The following is a 24,260-nucleotide window of genomic DNA, read 5'->3' as shown; positions in this document are numbered from 1 at the left end:
ATACATGGCATGGCTACTGAATTGTGCAGGTTATTTTGATACACTTAAAATATTGCTCATCCCTGCTTGCCGATAGAATTTACAATTGTGAAATAGATACAAACTTAAGTCTCTCACTCACTTCGCGTACGTCGATAAACCTTCTCGTTTCTAAAATCTCTTCTAGGCCTCTTCTGGTGGTGGACCGTGAAGCCACGCCCACAGTAGCTCAACCACATGGCCCGTTCAATCCCACAATTCCACATTCAACATGGCGGTCCCCTGTAGCGGCATGTGTGTGTAAACAATTTCGCTTCAATTAAAAAACAAAGCTGTTTGGAAAACAGAGACAATCACAGCTGGATATTATTGTTAAACGCACAGGACATACACAATGAAGCTGAAAATTAAACCGACGTCCCACAAATCAGACAATACGTACAGGGTAAGTTCAAATTGGTGCAACTAAAAACTATCAGCGCTGCTAACTCGCTAGTTATCTTGCAGAAAAGTGACTACAGAAGGGATATTGTCACCAAAGTGCATTTTAAAACCTCGGTCTTGTTGGTAATTCCATGGACTACTTGTTCCAATTGATAATACAATCGCTGTTTATATATGAAACGTTTACATTTGCCACGGAAGTCACTGAAGTGCATGACATCACATGCGATTCTCTTTCGCAGTTTCTCACTTTCTCCGAGAGACTTGCCAACGTGAATATTGATGTCATCCATCGCATTGACCGAACACGGAGCTATGACGAGGTAAGCAGAGTGCGAATTACCCCACCATAATTGGGGGGTACTGCTCCTTCACTTCTATGACCATCATGGTCCACTACCATATCAATCCCCACCGTGATCACCAAGTGCAACATGTGTTGTGCAACACATACAAGGTCTAAACAAGATCTAAACAAACTGATAATCAGTAGGCTACATAATATCTCATTGTTCTTATATATCCTGTCGTCTCCCTGCAGCCTGTTCACGGTTATATCCTGTGCCTCTCCTGTCTGCTGGCCCCCCTTTCCTTAACAGATATGAACAGTGTATAAAACCTAACTGCACCTGCACTTTTAATGTAATTGTTTGTAGATCTTAGTGTTAATATTTCCTGCTTACTCTTTTAGGAGCAAAAAAGACCCTGATGTCTGTGTGCCCTTTCCTTTTCCTCATAGTGTCTCTTTGAATAAAATAAAATCCTAGTTTCATTAAGATAGTATCAGGGTTCTCAGATAAAACTACATTTATCAAACTAAAAATAGATAGATGGATAGATACTTTATTGATCCCCAAGGGGAAATTCAAAGTTTCTCTGATGTTATAACATAGGCTTAGCTACATCAGACCCTCTTGTGCCCGGTAGGCTAATATAAAAACACAGGATCTGTGCCAAAGTAATTTCAAAAAGGCACAAGGCAATTTATTCAAGATAAAATGAGAATGGACACCTAGGCTATGGAGTTCATCTCCTTGGAAATGACAATCGATTTTACCTCACCACACTGAAAAGCTTGATTTAAATAGAGAATTAGCCTATCTTGCTAACTAACCTTGGTAATGGTAACTAACCAAGGTCCACTTTACTAGCCTCAGTGGGTAAGTAGCAAGTAAGTAGCCAGTAATTAAATGTATGTAAGACGTGACATGAGCTATGAAAGAACAAAACACGTTTATAAATGAAGGTAGTAAAATCCTCAACAAGCTAGACGTCAGCTAGCAACTTACAACCCCTCTTCTACTGCACTTTTTACCCCATTAATGCACAAATAGGCTGACACCAGACATAATTTCACTGCATTTCTTACTTCCAGTAACTATATGCATGTGACAATAAACTTCCTTGTATCCTTGTATCCTTGTACATTTTACCCATGCACGTCAGCAGCAAACTGAATTTAGCCTACTGGAGGAATTTAACTAGCGTTTTGTCATTCAACGTTGACACTTGCTTGAGAAGTTGAAGTCGTTCTCTATCTCAGTTGCTTCTAGCGCCACGGTGGTTAAAAATGGTACAGTCCACAATAGGGGTATCTGAAATCGCTTTACATTAAAATGTTCCTACAGTAAAGCTAGGAGTTTACTTGTATTGTAACTGTAATGATATTTTTTCACAATATCAGAAAAATGATCTGACCCCCAAAACTAATATTTCTGTCTCTTTGGGGGGTACTGGGTCTTCATTGGAGGGTACCAGTACCCCCTGTAATTCGAACTATGGTGGTAAGTAGCCACTGAAGAACGGTTTCATATTAAATACATCCAGACTCTCTCACCAAAGTTATAATAGCGTATACTTGTTCACTTGGCGGTTGTTTATGCTCACGTTGTTGCCTATAAACATTCTCTTACAGGAAGTAGAGACGTACTTTTACGAAGCATTGAACAAATGGAGGGATCTAAACTTAACCGAGCACTTCAGTAAGTACGCCCAAGCTGAACATGGTAATGTGTCAACATCACACACTCACATTTGTATGCCACAATTTCTCCCCCTGGCATTCCTATCAGATTGATAGATAGATAGATACTTCCCCAAGATAGATAGATAGATTGATCCCCAAGGGGAAATTCAAGATCCTACTATCGGTTGCTAACCCTACCAACGTCTTCACTGTTGACCTTTATCATGCATTTGCATCAGTGGTTTTCACCTGCACCTCTCCCCCGTGTGTGTGTGTGTGTGTGTGTGTTTGTCCTGCAGCCGTCTTCCTGAAGGAGGTGTCGAACAAGAGCCAGTCCTTCAACCTGCTGGTGTTCCATCAGAAGGCCATCGTGGACAGTCTGAAGACCCACCTCAGTGTGAAGGGCAGCATGGCATTTCAACCTCTGCTGGAGTAAGCAACACCCTCTGCATTTATTTAGACACACACAGACACACACACACACAGCAGCATAGTATTGAGTGTTCATACGCTGTTATTCGCTTCAGACAAAAGTGTCTGACAAATACCATAGACTTAAACATGAGTATGAATTGAGTTTATGGAAATCTCTGCATGTTTCAGACCGTTGCATAGAGGCTGCTTACTAGAAAATCACGTTTCGTGTGTCTTGTGAATATGCAATAGCTTAGAAAGAAGCTGCTCAAAAGCTTTGAATCAGTGATCCAAACAGAGTTTTAGAAACTAATTAAACCGGAACAACAGTACAAACAGTATGTACTGATGAATTATTAATGGGTTCAAGGCTCAAAGTTGTTGCGCACAGTGCCAGAATTTAGGCATAAGCTGCTGGGTCATTTAACCCTTAGAACCCTAAGCTGTTTTAGGGCATTTTCACTACCTTTATTCATAAGGTTTTATTCTGGTCATTGTAGGTGCCACACACACATATTATATATTTTTTAGGAGAGTCTAGGCTATCCAGATCTGCCATCATTTCATGTATTAGTACTAGTATTGATTTTATTTTGATTTTTAAAGAATTAAAGTATAAAAAGGGTATTATAAAAATTCTTATATTTCGACATGTATCTCACCACAGCAAGCTCATAGCTCTACATGCATTTCATGTGTGTGTAGGGCAGACTGTCCTGAATCGGGCAATATAATTACCATGTTGGAGGGATACTCTGGGGCTGAGCAATTTACAGAAATATGTGGTGTGTGATTTACGGAAATACATGCCATTTTTTGTTTAGTGATGCAAAATGACCTTTCTGCGCTCCATATCTGTGACACGAACTGATCTGACCTGACTTGACCCGAGGTTGCGTGTTAGCCTGCGTGCCTGGTGTATGCAGTCATGATTCTCAACTTTTTACTGCATTGCCATGAGCAAAGTAAAGGCAAAAAAGGTGTTTCTTTGTTGAACAAATTGGGATGCAATGTGAATTGCCTTGAATTAGATGCCATGTAGGAATTTGCTAGGATCTCAAAACCGGATTATGAACATGCTTTGCCATAGAGAAACACACGATAGCGTTGGATTATAAATATGCTTTGCCACAAGAACAGACAAAAACGTGGGGTAAGTCCAGCTATATGAAGTTATTATTTTGCTGTCACTTCGTCTGTTTTATAACCCAGAAGAGCTTGGTATCAAATGATAGCTCTGAGTCTCCTCTTTCATCTGACATGCGTGACATATCTATCCGATCACGGGTCCGTGAGTAATTCAAACGAGAGTAATGGGTGTGCAGCGTTGGTTTGTGTACATGACGTTATTATTTTGCAGTCACTTCGTCTTTTTTATAAGCCAGAAGGATCGATAAACATGGTACCAATTGATAGCCCTGTGTCCCCTCTTTCATCTGATATGCTTGCCATATCGATGCGATCACGGGTTCGCGAGTAATTCAAACGAGAGTAATGGGTGCGCAGGTGAACACAGAGAGTATTTTTAATTTCATACTTGATCGTACAGACAAGTGTGTAGTCTCTTTGGAAAGCCCCACTTCTGCTCTGTCGTGCAATAAAGGTTTCATCTACACCATTGGCTGCGATAAAACAGTTCGAGCAATGTAACATGGGAGAAGAAAGGGTGTGTTTTTTGACTGATCAAGAAACTTTCGACGAAAAAGAAAAACAAACGCCAATCGGTTCTAAGGGTTAAGATTGAACATCGATAATAGATCTAGATAATCATATAGATAGATAATAAATCATTAACATTTAAGTAGATGAAATGACGTTGAAAAACTTCAGACACACATTTTCCATTGTGCGTTAAGTCCTGTGGGTTCATGTCACGTCTTCCCTGCAGCCTGGTAGTCCAGCTCGCTCGGGATCTGCAGACGGACTTCTATCCTCACTTCCCAGAATTCTTTGTCATCATCACGGCCATCTTGGAAACGCAGGACACAGAGGTGCTGGAGTGGGTCTTCACTTGTCTGTCCTATCTCTACAAGTACCTGTGGAGGCTCATGGTTAAAGACATGAACAAGATCTACAGGTAAGTTGCTCTCATCTGATCCTCATCTTCTTCACTGACTTAGATATGGTAGTTATTCAGGTCCTGATATTGATTCTAAACTCCCCAAAGACCCAGAAGAGAAAAGCAAAATTGACACTGCACTCACTGTTTATGCGTGCGTGTGTGCATGCGTGCGTGTGTGTATGCGTGCGTGCGTGTGTGTGTGCAGTGTTTCCCCTAGATTTTTTTCCAGCAGCGGTGCTGTTGATCGTAGGAAGCCCCCCGCCCCCAAAAAAAAGAGAAAAATTAAAAAAAAAAAGAAGTCCTTAAATGGTGACTTCTGGTGGATTTTGTGAAAGAAATGGACAGATTGAGTTACAAATTATGACATAACCACCAACACAAGCATTTACAAAGCATGATTATTGCAGTACTTGAACAGGATTATTCATGTTTTTCTTTCACCTTTTTTATTTACATTATTAGTAATTAGCCACTGTACATTGTAGGCCACTGTACAAACTATTACGATTTAGAATATACAGTGCTGTGCATAAGTTAAGACATTTATTTATATAATAACATTTATTTATTTACGATACATGATACATTGAAAAATAATTGATGTCCTATTTTTTTAATTAAGGCATTAAGACAAAAGGCAAAATATGTTTTTTTATTCCTCCCTTTAGTCAATTTCAGCATGGGTGTCTTAACTTTTGCACAGCACTGTATAAACTATATAGACTTCTCTTTCATGTCATTACACTGTATTGGTGCTGTGCAAGTCGAGTTGAGTGCCTGTCACTTTAATGCCGTGACGGCCCGTGAGGCTTGCTTGATTCTCACGGTTTTAAGCTAACTTAGTAGCGTTGTTGTGCATGGTGCATAAGAATATGTGGATGAAATTAATTATGTTTCCCATGTCATTTTGTAAAATAAATGCTCAAAAACTCGAAGAAAATCTATCTTGGATTATAGCAGATAAGTGTCTTGTATCATATCTATAATTTTGGTGAGCAGGAATTACAATGGTTGCGTATCATATTACTCAAATTCAATTAAACCCACCAATAGGCTAGCTAGACCTTAGTTTCACAGCCTAGGTATGTTCGCAACAGGACTTGAAAGCATTGCCTGTATCACAAACAAAAACAAAACAATGCGTGGAATTTATCTGGGAATAGGCTACTGAAGGTATCTCGCTGGCGTGTTTAATTTGGTTCCTTGGTTAACATAATGTAGGCTACGTTTTTTTGCACAAAATTGCGTCTGCTAATAAACTTAAACATAAACACAAACAAGTGTGATCTCCTGTGGAATCCCTGACTGCACCTTCAACGTTAGCCTACTATTATTTGTTGACATAAAACCTGAACGAACGGCAGCTGTTCCTGAAGTTCACTTGCGTCTATTTTTTTTTTTTTTTTTTTTTTTTTAAATTAGGCAACTTTTTTTGCAGTGGTGCTTGAATTCCAGGAGTGGCGTTGCGCCGCTGGTGAATACATTGTAGGGGAAACACTGGTGTGTGTGTGCGCGTGCGTGTGTGCGTGTGCGCGTGCGTGTGTGCGTGTTTGTGTGTGTGTGTGTGTGTGTGTGTGACTGTGTGTGTATGCATGCGTGTGTTTGTGTGCGTGTGTGTCTGTGCATGTGTGTGTGTTTAATATTGTTTTCCCTCATCTTCTCCTCTGACAGCATGTACAGCAAGTTGCTGGCTCACAAGAAAGAGCACATCCGCAACTTTGCAGCCGAGAGCTTCTCTTTCCTCATGAGGAAGGTAGGATCCCCCGCCATTCTCACCTGAGCATACATAAACGTGTTCCATAAACATGGAGAACACATCGGCACATTTGTTACCTGAGTAGGATCACCCACCATTCTCACCTGAGCATACATAAACGTGTTCCATAAACACAGAGAACACACTAGCTGGCAGTTATTTTGAATAAAGGTGTCGATCAAATAATTAAACATAAATACAAATCTGTGTAAATATATCAGTTGCCATGGCACGTAATAGCAGTAGAGCATACATGTATAAATATTTTTATTTGTGTTCTGTTCTCTCATGGATGGTGTCTGCATTTGTCTTTTTCAGGTCCCTGATTTTGATGCGTTGTTCGCGCTCATGTTTGCGGACCTTGGCGAGCAATCCCATAAGGCCGCTGGGGTGGGCCAGCTCATCTTTGAGATGTGCAAGGGGGTCCGCAGCATGTTCCACTCCTGTGCCACTGTGGTGAGGATGTACCTCAAAACTCTGAGGGGGGTTGTTTCAAACTCCTGCCGGAAGTCTGTGTCCTTACTCTTTTCTTGTGTGTGTGTTCCTCTCCTCTCTTCTCTTCTTTTCTCTCCTCCTTTCCTCTACTCCTCTCCTCTCCTCTCCTCCTCTCCTCTCCTCTCTTCTCTCCTCTTCTCTCCTCCTCTCTTCTCTCCTCTCCTCCTCGACTCCTCTCCTCTCTTCTCTCCTCCTCTCCCCTCTTCTCTCCTCCTCTCTTCTCTCCTCTTCTCTCCTCTCCTCTCCTCTCCTCGTCCGTGGCTTGTCCTTCCCAGGCTCTCCCTGCAGCTCTGCGGAAGCTCGGCCCCTCAGCGGAGGAAGGGTGCGTGACACTGCCCTGGGACGCTGTGAAGGAGGCCCTGGATCACATGGCTGAGGCGGCAGCCAATCACGTGGAGAAAGAGCACTTCCTGGTTCTCTGGGACGCTCTGGAGGTCAGGGGTCATGACGTGTTTAGAAATGATGAGGAGTGATTCCACACAAACTGTTTTGAATTTGCGTGCGTGTGCGTGTGTGCTTGCTTGCGCATGTGTGTTTGATTAATCGTGTCCTCTGTGCAGGGCTGTGTTAAGGAAGTGGTTCTGCATCTGCGTGTGTGTGTGTGTGTGAGAGAGATTAACCTTGTTCTCTGTGCAGGGCTGTGTGAAGGAGGTGGTTCCGCGTCTACAAGGTTCTGGTTCTGACGAGGCCAGTCAGCACCTAGACCGTCTGCTCTTCCTCTACCACACCCTCGTGCAACACCGTAAGGGGGCAAAGGTCACCAAGCCAGCCGCTGTGTTTGAGGTACGTTCAGAGAGTGTGTGTGTGGTAGGTTCAGAGTGTGTGTGAGGTAGGTTCAGAGTGTGTGTGTGTGGTAGGTTCAGAGTGAGTGTGTGAGGTAGGTTCAGTGTGTGTGTGTGTGGTAGGTTCAGAGTGTGTTTGAGGTAGGTTCAGAGTGTGTGTGTGTGGTAGGTTCAGAGTGTGTGTGTGAGGTAGTTTCAGTGTGTGTGTGAGGTAGTTTCAGTGTGTGTGTGAGGTAGGTTTAGTGTGTGTGAGAGGTAGGTTCAGTGTGTGTGTGGGGTAGGTTCAGTGTTTGTGTGTGTGAGGTAGGTTCAGTGTGTGTGTGAGGTAGGTTCAGAGTGTGTGTGTGAGGTAGGTTCAGAGCTGTGTGTGTGGTTTATAAGAGAGTGTCTGTGTAGTTGATGTGAAGAGCAGGAGTTTGTGTGAATGTGCATTATGTGTGTGTAGTTGATGTGATGACCCAGCTATGTGTGTGTGTGTGTTGATATAAAAAAGTAGTAGTATGTGTTTGTAGTTGATATGAAAACAAAGATTGTGTGTATATGTGTTATAGATGAAGAGTGTGTTGTAACCCTATTTTGTGTGTGTGTGGTCTTCAGACTCTTCTCCTGCTGGTCCAGATCAGCGGTCAGTCGTACGCGTGCAGCCAGAGGACTCTGCAGGTGTTGGCATGCCTGCTGCTGGGGGAGTGTGTGCCGGCCCTCACACCACAGCTCACACAGGACGCCGTCAGGAAGGTGTGCACTCACTCAGCTCTCATACTATGTGTGTATGTGTCTATCTGTATGTGTCTGTCTGTCTGTGTGTGTGTGTGTGTCTGTATGTATGTATATGTGTGTGTCTGTCTGTGTGTGTGTGTGTGTGTGTGTGTGTGTGTGTGTGTGTGTGTGTGAGAGAGAGAGAGAATGTGAGAGATGATGTACCCAGTCTGATTTGCTGCCCTGACCTTTGACCTTTAACCAGGTGTTCCGCAGTGGCATGGACCGCGACCTGATATTGACCTTCTCCAAAGAGCTCTTCAAGATGAAGCAGTTTGAGCAGGTCAGTGTGTATGTAACCACATCTGCTGTTTGGTGTAGTGGTGGTGTTGCCTAGAAAAGTACTATAAAAAATGCAATGAAACACACACACACCCACACACACACCCACATGTGTAATCTGTGTCTGTGTGCAGCTGGTGCTGCCGGGGCTGCTGCAGTACCTGGAGGTCCTGTTTGGGTCCGGTGACCCGGTGGGTCGGCTGCAGGCCCAGGAGCTGCTGGTCCGGCTCATCCTGGAGAAGGCCCCGCCCCCCTCCGACGGGTCCATGGCCTTCGAGAAGTACCCGCTGGTCTTCACTGGACAGACGCAGGGGTGAGATGCTGCCTATGATGGTCACTACATGTGTGTTTGGTTGGCTAGTGGGTGGCTAGTGGGTGGCTAATGGTTAGCTAGTGGGTGGCTAGTGGGTGGCTAGTGATTGGCTAGTGGGTGTTTAGAGGCTTGACATGCACACTATGTCTGCTTTATAGAGGGAGCACACATATTCCATATGTTTATATGGAGTGCATGTGTTTAAAATACTCCACATCTGCCTTTAATGCACACATAACATATAAAAATGCAAACATTAAACTATTATGACTATATGTTATAGGACATAGTGCTATATAATATCGAACTAGTTTTGAATACTGTGGAAAACGTTTTTTCAAGGTTTTTCAAAACCATAAAATCAGTCCAGTCACTCTCTGATGTGAATGCTCTGGCCAACCCAAAAAAAACAGGATTGTACTCCGCCATTGGCTTACACAGCTTTCAGAGATGGACTTGAGAGCATGCTGCTTTCACTCGGACATTAGACACGGGACGATCAGGGCAAGTGATGTGACGTAACAGGACAACATACTTCCTCTCCATTAGAGCTCACCCAGAGAGTTCTGTCCTTACTGAACAGTTGCAGTGGAAGGAAGTTTGAAGGCGACTGTCTCACTATCAAAAGTCCATCATGTTTGTCACAGTTGCTAAGTCTCTGCTCCTGATGTCCTGATACTTCGTTGTTCCAACAAGGAACGTTACATCATGTTTCTCTGGAGCAGAGAGGTGTTGGAGACACACGCTGTGCCTGACATGGCAGAACTGTGCAGCAAACTGTTCAGCATCGCTACATTCATAAAAAACAAATATAATGTTTTGTTTAATGACTTCAAACTCATGACGTCCTGTTGCCTGCGTAAGGCACAACCACAACCAGTCAACCAGTCACAACCACATAAAGTCATGTTTTGTTGCCCTCTTGGTCTAATTGATACTAAAGCTAAATGTCCTTTGGGGGGGTAAATGAAGGGGGTAAATATTTGCCTCTGTCCCTACAGTAGTGGCCCTGCGGGGTCAGAAGGGGCTGATGGGAAGGTGAACGTGCCCCAGTACATCCTCTCCCTCGTGGATCTACCCCCAGACCTGCCCCTCACTGACCTCTCTCTGCCCTGGGCTGCCCTGGTGCTCCTGCACCACATACGGTGAGACGTGTGTGTGTGTGTGTGTGTGTGTGTGTGCGCTCTGAATTGAGTAGAGTTGAATGTGCTGTGTTTGTTGTTTGAGTAGAGTTGAATGTGCTGTGCTTATTGTGTGAGTAGAATTGAGTAGAGTTGAATGTGCTGTGCTTATTGTGTGAGTAGAATTGAGTAGAGTTGAACGTGCTGTGCTTATTGTGTGAGTAGAATTGAGCAGAGTTGAATCTGCTGTTCTTGTGGTGTTCCAGGCCGGTGGAGCCGGAGTCTGTAGTCCCGATCCTGACCACACTTCTGAACCGCCTCCTGACTGACGTGAAGAACGGGGCACTGGGGAGAGGTGGGTCAACTTTAACCTCTGACCTGTGGGTCTGCACAGGTCAGAAGGAACATTCTGAAGGAATGTTTCTCTAGATAATTTAGTTGATGTTGATGGTGTGAATGGATACCTGAGCAAAAAACGATTCTAATACAGTGCTGTGCTATATGCACTTGGTCCTTTTTTAGTCATTGTATTCATTTGTTTGTGTATGTGTCCCTGCTCAGGTCAGGAAGTCTTTATTGAATAAGTGTGTATATTATTTATTTACTCCTGTTGTTTGTGTTTGTTGTTTATCCAGCTGGTCTGTTTGTGGCGCGCCAGGCTCTGAGCACTCTGCTCAGTTTCAGGGACTCTGCTGAGGTCCTCTCTCTCCTCCCTGTGGAGTTAGTCAGGAGTATCATACAGTGAGTCTCTCCTCTCCTCTCCTCTCCTCTCCTCTTTCCTCCTCTCCTCCGCTTCTCTCCTCCTCTCCTCTCCTCTCCTCTTCTCCCTGTGGAGTTAGTCAGGAGTATCATACAGGAGTATCTCCTCTATTGTATGCTCAATGTTCTCTGCTGTGTTGTGTCGTCATCTTTAGAAAATACCCCGCCGATCTCTCTGCCTTGTTGCTTGGCGACCTCTACTACACCAGACTGTCACTCAGCGGCTGCTCCACCCATCTCTCCCATGATGCATTGCTGGAGTTGTACCAGATCCTGAAGTCCAATTTCTCCTCCAACGTCTCCAAGGTGACCAATCCTCTAGTCACAGTGTTAATTGTCATTGACTGACATTTTCAGTTGCCAGTCAACCACATAAAGATGTCTATTTTTCACTTTGCCATTATTGGGTAGTGAGTGTAGGTTGATAAGAAAAATATATATATTTATAGTAAAACACGGCAGCAACAACAGTGCAACAGTGAAGTGTTTTGAAGGATTTCTGTTGATTGTTTTTATTGTTATCCACTACCTGCTCACTAATGACACATCTCTCTCTTTCTCTCTCTCACTCTCTCTCTTTCTCTCTCTCAATTCAAATTCAAATTAAAAAAGAGCTTTATTGGCATGACCATGTGGTATAGTGTTGCCAAAGCAGACACACAAACAAAAACAACACCAACTAAGAAAAGTAAACTTAAGACTGCTAAACTTCAACAATAAGACTTAATTTGTTTTGTCCTTTCTTTCTTTCTTTCTTTCTTTCTTTCTTTCTTGCTTGCTTTCTTTCTTTCTTTCTTTTTTCACAGAGGAAGGAAATTTATCTACAAACATATATATATTTTTTAAATTAATAAATAAATTCATACATAAAATGAAACTAGTAACTAAGATTCACCATATTTTTAGTAATAACAAAATGAAAAGGAAATATAAATTTGTATGTCAAAACAAAGATATATATAAAAGCTGTATATAAAAAAAAGGAAACGTATTAATGCACCTAAATAAAACAGAAACCTATAAATAAATTAACCTACATAAAAAGGAAACTTATAAAATAATTATACTACATGCTCTCTCTCTCGGTCAGATCCGTCTCCTGTCACTGAGGATCCTGAGCCACTTTGAGGCCGAGTTGGCGAAGCCTGCTGAGGTAAGACAGCTGCCCGTCCCGCCACGTGGACACTTCAGACACTTCCGACTCGGGGCTCTGTGTGTGTGTGTGTGTGTGTGTGTGTGTGAAAGTGTGTGTGTGTGTGTGAAATCCATTGCATTTTCCACATGCTTTTTTAAGAAAGATTTTTCCTTGTTTTCTGTTTTTATTTTTTCTCAGTTTTGTTTTATCAGCTTGGGTTCATGTGTTCGTGTTCTACTCTTTAAATGTGTGTGTGTGTTCGTGTTCTACTCTATTGTGTCTTTAGAGAATCATGGCTATCTGGCTGTGTACACATTAATCATATATTCTGTTTTTTCTGTGTGTGTGCGTGTGTGCGCATGTGTGTGTGTGTGTGTGTGTGTGTATTAGGCTGAAGAGCCCAGAGACAGGCAGACAGTGTTTGCCATATGCCTTCAGGCAGAGCAGGTCCCTGCGACTGTCCAGGACTACAGAGAGAAGCTGCTTCACCTCAGGAAGCTACGCCATGACTTGGTGCAGCCCTGCCTACCCACCGGACCATTTCAGGAGGTGTGTGTGTGTGTGTGCGTGTGTGTGTGTGTGTGTGTGTGTGCATACCTCAGGAAGCTGTACCCATGTCTACCTAAGTTTGTGTGTATGTAGTTGTAGTTTGTGTTTATGCCATGTAGTTTGACCCATTCATTTCAGGACGTGTGTGTGAAATGTGTGCTTTTTAAGAGTGTGTGTGTGTGTGATGTGATGTGAGTTGTTAAGAGTGCATGTGTTTGTGTGTGTGAGTGAGATGTGTGTTGTTAAGATTAAGTGTTTGTGTGTGTGTGTGTGTGTGTCGACAGGTGCCTCTGCGCTACCTGATCGCCATGCTCTTTGTGAACTTCACACCTCTGTGGGACGCCGTCATTGAGCTGCTTGTGTGAGTCACTCAGCCTCTCTTCTCTCTCTCTCTCTCTCTCTCTCTCTCTCTCTCTCTCTCTCTCTCTCTCTCTCTCTCTCTCTCTCTCTCTCTCTCTCTTTCTCAAATTCAATTCAAATTTAAAAGGAGCTTTATTAGCATGACCATAACGTTGTACAGTATTGCCAAAGCATTTGGGTCTCTCTCTCTCTTTCTCTTTCTCTCTCTCTCTTTCTCTTCTCTTTATCTCCTCTCTCTCTTTCCTCCATCTTTCCTCCCTCCTCCCTCCCTCCCTCCCACCCACCCCTCTCCCTCATTCCATAAGAGCTTTAGCAGTTCCACAGCTCGTGTGGTCAGTAGGAAGTTTCCAGTATCTCGTGTGGTCAGTAGGAAGTTGCCAGTATCTCGTCTGGTCAGTAGAAAGTTGCTAGTATCTCGTGAGATCAGTAGGAAGTTTCCAGTATCTCGTGTGGTCAGTAGGAAGTTGCCAGTATCTCGTCTGGTCAGTAGAAAGTTGCTAGTATCTCGTGAGATCAATAGGAAGTTGCTAGTATCTCGTGAGATCTGTAGGAAGTTTCCAGTATCTCGTGTGGTCAGTAGGAAGTTTCCAGTATCTCGTGTGGTCAGTAGGAAGTTGCCAGTATCTCGTCTGGTCAGTAGTAGTTGTATCTAACTAACTGACCCCTCCATCTCCTGCTCCTCCTTGACTCCCCCATCTCGCACGCCTGGGGTATGGATAGGAAGGTGTTCTCTCTCCCCCTCCCGCTCTACCTTTCTATCATTCCATAAGCGAAAACACCTTAACTTCTCCTCCTCTGCTCTCTCTCTCTATCCCCCTCTACCTTTCTCTCACCTTATCTTCTCCTCCTCCTCTGCGTTCTCTCCATCCCCCTCTACCTTTCTCTCACCTTAACTTCTCCTCCTCTGCTTTCTCTCTCCATCCCCCTCTACCTTTCTCTCGTTCCTCATCTCCTCCTCTGCGTTCTCTCCCAGGTCGCATGCCCAGGGGATGGACAGTAAGGCGTTCTGGAGGGTGTTCCATGAGCAGCTGGACATGGTGGCCCAGCTGGCAGGTAATAGAAAAATACACAGACCACACACACACTGAAACACACGCTCAAACACAGCCAGACAGAGTCACGGCAGAGACTACACACACTTGGTCCTATTGAATATCATCATTGCTCTGGAATAGTGCCGTTTTGTATTAGTGCACTGAAAAATGACTTTAAATTAATACATTGGTGTGTTTGTCCGTGTCTGTGTGTGTGTGTCGGTGCCTCTGTGTGTGTGTGTGTGTGTGTACGTGTGTGTGTACGTGTGTGTGTCCACGTGTGTGTCCGCTTCTGTGTGTGTGTTTTCAGAGGACGAACTCAATGAGGAGGATGAGGATGCCGAGGGTGCTGCAGATGGGGATGAAGATGATGAAGGTGACGTTGCTGATGGAGAGGAGGAGGAGGAGGTGGCTGATGAAGGTATGGAGGCAGAGGAAGAAGAGGAGGAGGAGGAAAAGGAAGGGGAGGAGTCAGACGCTGGACGAGACGTGTCGGCCAGCGGCGACGTGGGCGTTCTCTTCCTGGAGCAGCTGGATGAGGGGGAGGAGGGGATCGATGAACGCACTGACTTCACCAACTTCCGGAACCTTCTGTGGCGCGCCATGAGTCTTTTCCCCGAGCGCGTGGAACCCAGGAGCAGAGAACTCAGTCCCTTACTGCTGCGCTTCATCAGGTAGGGGTGTGTGTGTGTGTGATTGGTTGGTTGGTTGGTTGGTTGACTGGTCCAAACTATTTCTCATAACTTTAATCTGATTGGTTGACTGGTCCACATTGTCTCTCATCACTTCAATCTAATTGGTTGAATGTTCCACACTATCTCTCATCACTTTAGTCTGATTGGTTGACTGGTCCACACTATTTCTCATAACTTTAATCTGATTAGTTGACTGGTCCACATGGTCTCATCAGTTTAATCTGATTGGTTGACTGGTCCACTTTATTCTTCGTCAAATTTATTTGATTGGTTGACATTTATATCAACTTCACCTTTTGAAGTTGACTAACAACTAACTGGACTTTCCTGAAGCACCTTTTTGGTACTCATGGACACCCGTCTTCCTGGTGTGAATTAAGCCCCTCTCCTGGTGCTGTGATTGACAGGGAGGAGTTCTTCCCGTCTGACCTGATGGTGGCTCCGACGCAGAACCTCCTGAAGGCAGCAGGGGGCGCCACTAAGGACGCGGAGGGGAAGGATGAAGAGGAGGAGGAGGAGGGCCCCAGGAGCAGGAGGAAGGGACCACGACGTGCCGCCGCCAAGTGAGTATGACCTTTGACTAGTTTTTGACTATTAAATTAATCACCAACTATTCTGGTAAGCGATTTAGCGGTTTGTGTCATTTGTTTAAGGAAAATACATCAAAATTCTAAACTTGAATATTTTCGTCTTTACTTGCTCCTCAATGACAGTGAACTAAATGTCTTTGGTGTGTGGACAAAACCATTTTCTGGCATTTTATCAATCAAACAACTAATCGATTAATCAAGAAAATAAGAATAATCGATTAATCAACTATGATAATTGTTAGTTGCAGCCCTACCTTTGACCGGGGTTGGGTACCATTAAAATTGTATTGATTCCAATTCCAATTGTGCTTATCGATTTCGATTCCTATCGCTTCCTCATTTGAATTTCAAAAGGTAATAGAATGCACTTTTGTTTAGTTTGTTTGTTTGTTCTTTTTTAATTGCCATTAGCATCAGTGTGTCGATAGGAAATATTTTTCAGACCCTCTTTTTGTGTGCACATACACTATGTACTTATGAAGAGTGTGTGTGTTTCGCATCCTATCTGAAAGTGTGTGTTGACTGTGTGTGTGTGTGTGTGTGTGTGTGTGTGTGTGTCCTTAGGCAGCTGATAGCCCATCTGAAGGTGTTCTCCAAGTTCACCAACCCACGGGCCCTTTACTTGGAGCCCAAGCTCAAAGAACTATACACAAAGGTACTGCAGGCAGCACGTCCTGTCTCTGCACATCACTTCCTGTTTCTACATGCATCACTTCCTCTCTCTGCACATGTTGATGCCCTGTTTCAAATGACACCCTAAACCTCAACTCTGCACTCACTCTCTCTCTCTCCCTCTCTGTATCCCTCTCTCTCTCCTTCTTTATTTCTCCTTCCCTCTCTCTCCTCTCTCTCTCCTCTCTCTTTGTCCCTCTCCTTCTCTATCCCTCTCACCTCTCTCTCCCTCTCTCTCTCTGTCCTTCTCTCCTTCCCTCTCTCTCTCATCCCCAGCTCCTGTGCCATAAGGACCAGAACATCCAGAAGATGGCCTTGGAGTGTGTGCTCACCTATAAAGACCCTGCCATCCTGCCATACAAGTCAGTACACACACACACACACACACACACACACACACACACACACACACACACAGGCTTGAACATGGCTCTCTACTTCAGTGTTATCAGGTCCACTGTAACACAGGCACAGTAGCTGGCTGTGAATAGAACTCATTGTTGTCTTCCTGTCTGCTCTCTGAGCCAATCACAGCTGTCATGGGCCCATCTCCGTTTGCCATGGTAGCCTGAGGGGCAGGAATGTTGACAGGAGGGCAGTAACTCCACGGAGACAGGTGATGAGAGGGAGATGGGCCGGGGTTGGGTTTCATTATGGAGCTTAGTTTCACATCACTCAGCTAAAGGAAGCCTTTAGGCTTATCACGTACATACACACACATGCACACACATACTAACACACTCGCTAATACACAAACACACACACACACATACATACTGTACATACACACATGCACACACACACAAGCATATTTACAGATTCCCAAATACACACACACACACACTCACAGAGCTATCAGTTTCTGACATGACCTACATTTCCAGGAAGGTGTACTCATAACATAACTAAAGGAGCAGAGCTCTGCCAAGGTGAAATGCACCCTCGTAATGTTCCCAAACACACACACACACACACACACAGAAGGGTTCCTGTAAATCATCTTAGTTTAGTTCAGCGTTTCTCAAACTGTGAACTCCCACTACTGGGTCGCGGAGACATGCCAGGTGGGGCATGAACGAGTTTTTTTAATTTATTTTTTTTATCTGTAGCCTGGGCCCAGGTAGCACCCAATGCGCATTGGACGCACTGTGTTATTCACAGGGAAGCGCTCGTGTCAAGGCAGCTTAGTTAGTCCCAACCTACATGAGATTTTGAGCGTTGTTGTGAGAGTGGTGAATTTCATCAAACCCGCCCTTAAAAGCGCGTCTATTCTCCGCGTGCTTTGCTTAAGAGATGGTAGCTGACCAAAAGGCTGTACTGTTTCACAGCGAGGCAAGGTGGCTTTTACCGAGGTAAAGTGCTGTGGCGTGTTTGAGCTCGAAGTAAGCCTCTTCTTGGAGTAAGAGCGATGTTTGAATCTGCAAGCACGCGTTCACTAATGAACATTTCTTGACTAAGCTGGCCTATCTTAGCAATATATTTGATATATCTTAGCGATACATTTGAGTTAAATGTCCAGTTACAAGGCAAAGACAAGCACCTACCTCACCTAGCAAATAAGATTACTGCATTCACCAAAAACTTGAGTATGGGACGGAAGCCTCGATCAGCGACAGTATTATGCCTTTGAGATTTCTGAGCGAAATCGCTGAAACGTCTGATTGTGAGGCACTCTTGTGATCCCATGTATTAAACAGTAGGCCTACATCACATCCCTGCAAAGTTTATTTCAAAAATATTTCCCAACCAGCAGTGCTCAGTATGACTGGATTATGGATCCATTTAATGCAGCATGTTGGTATTTCATTGAATATATTGTACAATGCTGTAAAATGGCCTATGCTTACTAATATGTTGCTGAAAAACAGAAATATGTGTGTTATGTATTTATTTATTATTATATCTGCAGCACTAGCTGATTTTAACTCTGTTGAAGAGGATATATTTAGAACTTGTCATTATTTCAATAAATTTGACCATTTTAAGCTTGACCTACCACTTTCTTAGAGCGAGGAGGGACAGGTGGGGCTCGAGAATGCCCCCTTGATCAAAGTGGGGAATGAAAGAAAAAGTTTGAGAACCACTAATCTAGTTTGTTAACTACCACAGTCACGAGTTGGGTCGCGATAGTATGTCATTTTTAAAAAGTGGGTCCCCAGAAAAACTGGTTTAGTTGGTGAATTATCCTGCTCAATCTATTTTCATTTCCCTACCTGTTGTTCACATTATTCACCATTCATGTCAACAAGGAGGTGAGTTGTCCTATCTCCTGTATAACTGTGTGTGTGTGTGTTATAACAGAGAGAACCTGGAGAGGTTACTGGATGATAAACACTTTAAGGATGAGATTGTCCACTTCAACATCTCTGAGGAGGGAACAGTGGTCCAAGATGACCACAGGCCACAGCTCATACCACTGCTTATGAGGTGTGTGTGTGTCTGTCTGTCCATCTGTCTTTGTCTGTCTGTCCATCTGTCTTTCTTGGTCTGTCTCTGTCTCTCTCTCTCTCTGTGTGTGTGTGTGTGTGTGTGTGTGTGTGTGTCTATCTGTGTCTGTTTGTTTGTCTCTCAGTTGGCCGAAGGAATTAGTTTCTGTGTGTGTTTGATGGTTATTATCAGTAAGGTACTTTGTCTGTTTGTGTGTGTGTGCTTTCTCTGGAGAACTTTTGGAGATCATGTCTGTGTTTGTCAGCAGAAGTGATTGAGTGATTATTATAATTGAGTGGGCGCAGGTTCCACAGGTTTGGGGTGAAATGGCCTGGCGAGGATTCATGGATAATCCACCCACTGATCTACAGATGTTGGACAGTAGTAGTGTAGTGGTTAAGGAGTTGGGCTAGCATGCAGTAGTAGTGTAGTGGTTAAGGAGCTGGGCTAGCATGCAGTAGTACTGTAGTGTAGTGTAGTGTCTAAGGAGCTGGGCTAGCATGCAGTAGTAGCGTAGTGGCTAAGGAACTGGGCTAGCATGCGGTAGTAGCGTAGTGGCTAAGGAGCTGGGCTAGCATGCAGTAGTAGCGTAGTGGCTAAGGAGTTGGGCTAGCATGCAGTAGTAGTGTAGTGGCTAAGGAGCTGGGCTAGCATGCAGTAGTAGCGTAGTGTAGTGGCTAAGCAGCTGGGCTAGCATGCAGTAGTATTGTAGTGTAGTGTCTAAGGAGCTGAGCTAGCATGTAGTAGTAGCGTAGTGGTTAAGGAGCTGGGCTAGCATGCAGTAGTAGCGTAGTGGTAAGGAGCTGGGCTAGCATGCAGTAGTACTGTAGTGGTTAAAGAGCTGGGCTAGCATACAGTAGTAGCGTAGTGGCTAAAGAGCTGGGCTAGCATTCAGTGGTAGCGTAGTGGTTAAGGAGCTGGGCTAGCATGCAGCAGTAGTGTAGTGGTTAAGGAGCTTGGCTAGCATGCAGTAGTAGCGTAGTGGTTAAGGAGCTGGGCTAGCATGCAGTGGTAGTGTAGTGGTAAGGAGCTGGGCTAGCATGCAGTAGTGGCATAGTGGCTAAGGAGCTGGGCTAGCATGTAGTAGCCTTAAAAGTTATGGGTTCAATACCCGGCTTCCACCGTTGTGCCCTTGAGCAAGGCACTTAACTCTGAGTTGCTCCGAGCACAATGGCTCTTTTAATATGATTGACATATGTAAATTGCTTTGGATAAAAAGCGTCTGCTAAATGAATAAATGTACAGAAGATGCTCAGATTATCAACAAACGATCTGTTGACACTCATTTACTACAATTTATGGTTACGGTTAGGGGCTGGATTTGGTCAAGATCTGTTACAGATAATTGTGTGTGTGTGTGTGTGTGTGTGTGTGTGTGTGTGTGTGTGTGTGTGCGTGTGTGCGCGTGCGTGTGTGTGTATATCGTAGGATCCTGTATGGTCGTATGTCCACTAAGGGGGGCAGTAAGTTCCAGGGGAAAGCGGTCACTGCCTCACGCTCCTCCATCGTGCTAAGGTTCCTCGCCGGGTGCCAACCCCACGAGCTGGGAGTCTTTATAGACATGCTACTGGATCCAGTGGCTCACTACAGTCAAGGTAACACACACACACTCTCTCACTCTCACTCTCTCTCTCTCTCTCTCTCTCTCTCTCTCTCTCTCTCTCTCTCTCTCTCTCACACACACACACACATCTCACACACACATCACACACTCTCTCTCTCTTTCTCTCTCACACATACACACATACACACACACACATCACACACTCTCCCTTTTTCTTTCTCTCATTCCACATTATCTTCTCCTGGCACTGTTTATCTCCTCTTTATCAGTGCAAAGTTGCTATCTCTTACATTCTCTGCCGTGTAGCTTGAATTTTCTTCTTACTTTGGTTAGACCAAAGCATCTGCTAATTAAATACAAGTAAATGTTCTCTTCTAATTTCTGTCTTCATCTTCCCCCTCCTCTTCCTCCACTTCCTCCCCTCCTCCTTTTCCCCTCCTCTTCCTCCACTTCCTCTTCCCCCTTCTCTAATTCCTCCTCCTCTTCACCCCCCCTGCCTCCTCCTCCTCATAATCCTCCTCTTCCTCGTCCCCCATCCTTTAATTCTTCCTTCCTTCTCCTCTTCACCCCCCTCCTCCTCCTCCTCCTCCTCCTCCTCCTCTTTCTCAGGAGGGTGTGCGGAGGCGGTGGACCGCGTGGTCCAGGAGTCCAACCCGGCGGCGGTTCTGCCGGTGGGTCGGCAGCACAGCCTGCTGAACGTGGTGGCGGTTCTGCTGGACAAGCTGGGTCACCTGCTGGACACTCACCTGCCCAAGCTGTTCCAGATCCTCCTGTGTCTGACCGCCTCCGTCTCACGCGTACTGGAGCACAGAGAACAGGTTTGTGTGTGTGTGTGTGTGTGTGTGTGTGTGTCTCTGTCTCTGTCTCTGTCTCTGTCTCTGTCTCTCTCTCTCTCTCTCTCTCGTGCTGGAAAACAAACGTGTATGTATGCCTGTGTGAGCCCAAAGTGCTGTGTGTGTGTGTGTGTGTGTTCTGACTCGTGTTCGTGTCTCTCTCTGCTGCAGTTGAAGCCAGGCTGCATTGCCCCTCTGAAGAACCTGAGGCGCTTGGGGCTGCTGCGGGTGCAAGACTTCTTCAGCAGCTTCGAGTCCTACAACTTCACTGCAGACCAGATCGATGCCATCTTCAACGCAGTCGTCTGGCCTCAGGTGTGTGTGTGTGTGTGTGTTAGTGATAGATACCAAAATTATGACTTTGATACAACACCTGCCATAAATATCTCGATGCTCGATACTGCAACGATACCACTGTGAAATCCTAAAATATCTGGAAAAGAAAGGACGCAGACCTCCTGCAATTGTATTGAGTCATTTGTGTTGAATTTGGTGCACTTTAGTGTGCAGGTCTAGGTTCTAAACTTCCTACATAATTATTATTTTTTAGTCAGTAAAATAGTAGTTTGTGTGTGATCAAGTCCTTTAATGTTTGTTATATTTAATTTACATTGTGTGTTGTGTTTTGACAATAAATTGCCTTTAAATAGCCAAATTAGGCTAGATCAAGGTGTGTGTGTGTGTGTGTGTGTGTGTGTGTGTGTGTGTTTGTTTATATTTATATTTATGTATGTTCCCAAGGTGTCGCTCTGCCTTCAGAGAGCCCCCTATGCCCCCACCTCTGCTCAAACTCATCCACATCTGGAGCAAGAATGCCAGGTAAGACACACACACACACACACACACACAATATGCCACAGGTAAGGCACACATTGTCACCAGGTAAGACAGGTGTGTGTGCCTCTCTCTCTCTGGCTTGTGTGTGTGTGTCTGCAGGTTCTTCCCTCTTTTAGCTGTATGTGTGTGTGTGAGAGAGAGGTGTCTCTCTGACTGTGGGATCTGCTTGTGTATGTGTGCAGGTTCTTCCCTCTGTTGTGTGTGTGTATGTGAGAGAGGTGTCTCTCTGACTGTGGGATCTGCTTGTGTATGTGTGCAGGTTCTTCCCTCTGGGTGGGTGTGTCTGTGTATGTGTGTGTGTGAGAGAGGTGTCTCTCTGACTGTGGGATCTGCTTGTGTATGTGTGCAGGTTCTTCCCTCTGTTGTGTGTGTGTATGTGTGAGAGAGGTGTCTCTCTGACTGTGGGATCTGCTTGTGTATGTGTGCAGGTTCTTCCCTCTGGGTGGGTGTGTGTGTGTATGTGTGTGTGTGAGAGAGGTGTCTCTCTGACTGTGGGATCTGCTTGTGTATGTGTGCAGGTTCTTCCCCCTGGGTGTGTGTGTGTGTATGTGTGTGTGTGTGTGAGAGAGGTGTGTCTCTCTGACTGGGATCTGCTTGTGTATGTGTGCAGGTTCTTCCCCCTGGGTGTGTGTGTGTGTGTGTGTGTGTGTGTATGTGTGTGTGTGAGAGAGCTGTCTCTCTGACTGTGGGATCTGCTTGTGTATGTGTGCAGGTTCTTCCCCCTGTTGGCCAAGCAGAGACCTGGACACCCGGAGTGTGGCGTCCTCCTTAACGTCTTCGCTCTGCTCTCTGTCAAAAACGTTTCCCCGGCAACCACCGCCATGGTAATGGACATCGCAGAGAGCCTGCTCACCACCGAGGACTTTGTCGCTATGGAGACAGAGAATGAGGCTGAGAAGGAGGAGGAGCTGTGTGTGAATGACTGCGTGGTTCCGGAGCTGGGAGGAGCTTCTGATGTCTCAGAAGGTAGGAGGCGGGGTTAATGTCCTGTTTCAGGCCTTTGATTGGTAGAGGGGTGGGGATCACGTCGTCTTTGAGGAAAATGTCAGGCTGATTTCAGGTCAGAGGTTAATGTTTTTATTTCAGAATTTTTTATCATGTCAACATGCCTCTCTGTCTTTGATCCCAAACAGGCTGGTGGTAGCGTAGTGTAGTGGTTAAGGAGCTGGGCTAGCATGCAGTAGTAGTGTAGTGGTTAAGGAGCTGGGCTAGCATGCAGTAGTAGTGTAGTGGCTAAGGAGCTAGGCTAGCATGCAGTAGTAGTGTAGTGGCTAAGGAGCTAGGCTAGTATGCAGTAGTAGTGTAGTGGCTAAGGAGCTGGGCTAGCATGCAGTAGTAGCGTAGTAGCTAAGGAGCTGGGCTAGCATTAAACCCCGAATTGCTCTGGGAACAATTTAATTCCTTATAATATAATATAATTGACATATGTTAAGTCACTTTGGATAAAAACATCTGCTAAATGAATAAATGTACATTTGCTGTGTCTCCCATACCTCTCTCTCTCTCTCTCTCTTTTTCTCTCTCAGACTCTGTGAGTTTGGGTTCTAAGCTCCTCTACCCTCATGTTCCGGCGGTTCTTCAGTACCTGAGTAAGATGGTACGAAACTCTGACCGCCTCCGCAAGAAGAAGTTCCGTGCTCAAGTTGGCAAGGAACTCAACATCCTCTCCAAGTATGTCCAACACACACACACACACACAAGACTCTCTGAGACTTGTGATAATACTGGATTCTCAAAGCAAATGTTGTGTTTGTGCTTGCGTAAATGACACAGGATTACTTTTTTGTAACATTGTGTGTGTGTGTGTGTGTTCAGGATCAGCCGATTTGTGAGGGATAAACAGCAGAGTGCCACACTCATCACCTTGTTGCTGCCTTACCTGACCAAACCAAAGACTGCCCAGGTAAGACCCCAACCTACACTACCCACAATGCACCTCTAGACACAGCATGGCTTTATTGTATGAGGTGTTTGAGACCTGCAAATGATCTTAAAACTGAAAATTCCCTACGTGTGTGTGTGTGTTTAACTGTGTCCACTGCGTTACTGTAGGAGACTGAATTGGACATCCTGGAGACGACACAGAACCTTCTGAAGCAGTGTTCTAACCCCGCAGAGTTCCTCAAGCCCATGAGTCGCCTACTGTCCACACTCCAAAGCAAACTCTCACGCCAGGCACTGTGTGCTGTGTTTCAGGTACACACACACACACACACACACACACAGACAAACACACACAGACACACACACACTCTGCCACTCTCTGACACACACACACACAAACCTATTGTCACTTAAGGTCTTTCCTACACTGTTCCAGTGCTGTCCTGTCCTGTCACACACACACTGTTCCAGTGCTGTCCTGTCCTGTCACACACACACACACACACACACACACACTTTTCCCATTGCTGTCCTGTCCTGTCCTGTCCTGT

General features: G+C 44.9%; 1 protein-coding gene across 1 annotated transcript in view; it reads left to right on the top strand.

The window, feature by feature from the left end:
* Nucleotides 1–262: 262 nt before the first annotated feature.
* The window catches only part of utp20 (UTP20 small subunit processome component), a 55,794-nt gene continuing 31,796 nt past the window's right edge, over nt 263–24,260 (top strand). Inside the window, exons 1-33 of the mRNA XM_048268243.1 lie at nt 263–424; nt 666–746; nt 2,339–2,405; nt 2,689–2,821; nt 4,692–4,880; nt 6,537–6,618; nt 6,940–7,077; nt 7,392–7,550; nt 7,753–7,899; nt 8,496–8,633; nt 8,860–8,937; nt 9,071–9,249; nt 10,251–10,394; nt 10,637–10,725; nt 11,006–11,111; nt 11,285–11,435; nt 12,220–12,282; nt 12,655–12,813; nt 13,098–13,174; nt 14,147–14,226; nt 14,518–14,881; nt 15,310–15,465; nt 16,057–16,147; nt 16,441–16,526; nt 18,466–18,591; nt 20,020–20,186; nt 20,765–20,973; nt 21,160–21,305; nt 21,730–21,807; nt 22,538–22,791; nt 23,352–23,496; nt 23,641–23,728; nt 23,878–24,021. Of these exons, the coding sequence (XP_048124200.1) occupies nt 374–424; nt 666–746; nt 2,339–2,405; nt 2,689–2,821; nt 4,692–4,880; nt 6,537–6,618; nt 6,940–7,077; nt 7,392–7,550; nt 7,753–7,899; nt 8,496–8,633; nt 8,860–8,937; nt 9,071–9,249; nt 10,251–10,394; nt 10,637–10,725; nt 11,006–11,111; nt 11,285–11,435; nt 12,220–12,282; nt 12,655–12,813; nt 13,098–13,174; nt 14,147–14,226; nt 14,518–14,881; nt 15,310–15,465; nt 16,057–16,147; nt 16,441–16,526; nt 18,466–18,591; nt 20,020–20,186; nt 20,765–20,973; nt 21,160–21,305; nt 21,730–21,807; nt 22,538–22,791; nt 23,352–23,496; nt 23,641–23,728; nt 23,878–24,021 (4,365 nt within the window). The 5' untranslated portion in view covers nt 263–373. The remainder of the gene's footprint in view (nt 425–665; nt 747–2,338; nt 2,406–2,688; nt 2,822–4,691; nt 4,881–6,536; nt 6,619–6,939; nt 7,078–7,391; nt 7,551–7,752; nt 7,900–8,495; nt 8,634–8,859; nt 8,938–9,070; nt 9,250–10,250; nt 10,395–10,636; nt 10,726–11,005; nt 11,112–11,284; nt 11,436–12,219; nt 12,283–12,654; nt 12,814–13,097; nt 13,175–14,146; nt 14,227–14,517; nt 14,882–15,309; nt 15,466–16,056; nt 16,148–16,440; nt 16,527–18,465; nt 18,592–20,019; nt 20,187–20,764; nt 20,974–21,159; nt 21,306–21,729; nt 21,808–22,537; nt 22,792–23,351; nt 23,497–23,640; nt 23,729–23,877; nt 24,022–24,260) is intronic.

This window comes from Alosa alosa, chromosome 17 (assembly GCF_017589495.1).
Source record: "Alosa alosa isolate M-15738 ecotype Scorff River chromosome 17, AALO_Geno_1.1, whole genome shotgun sequence".
Lineage (NCBI taxonomy): Eukaryota > Metazoa > Chordata > Actinopteri > Clupeiformes > Clupeidae > Alosa > Alosa alosa.
The sequence above is the reverse complement of the archived record's forward strand: the minus strand, read 5'-3'. Positions and strand labels throughout refer to the sequence as shown.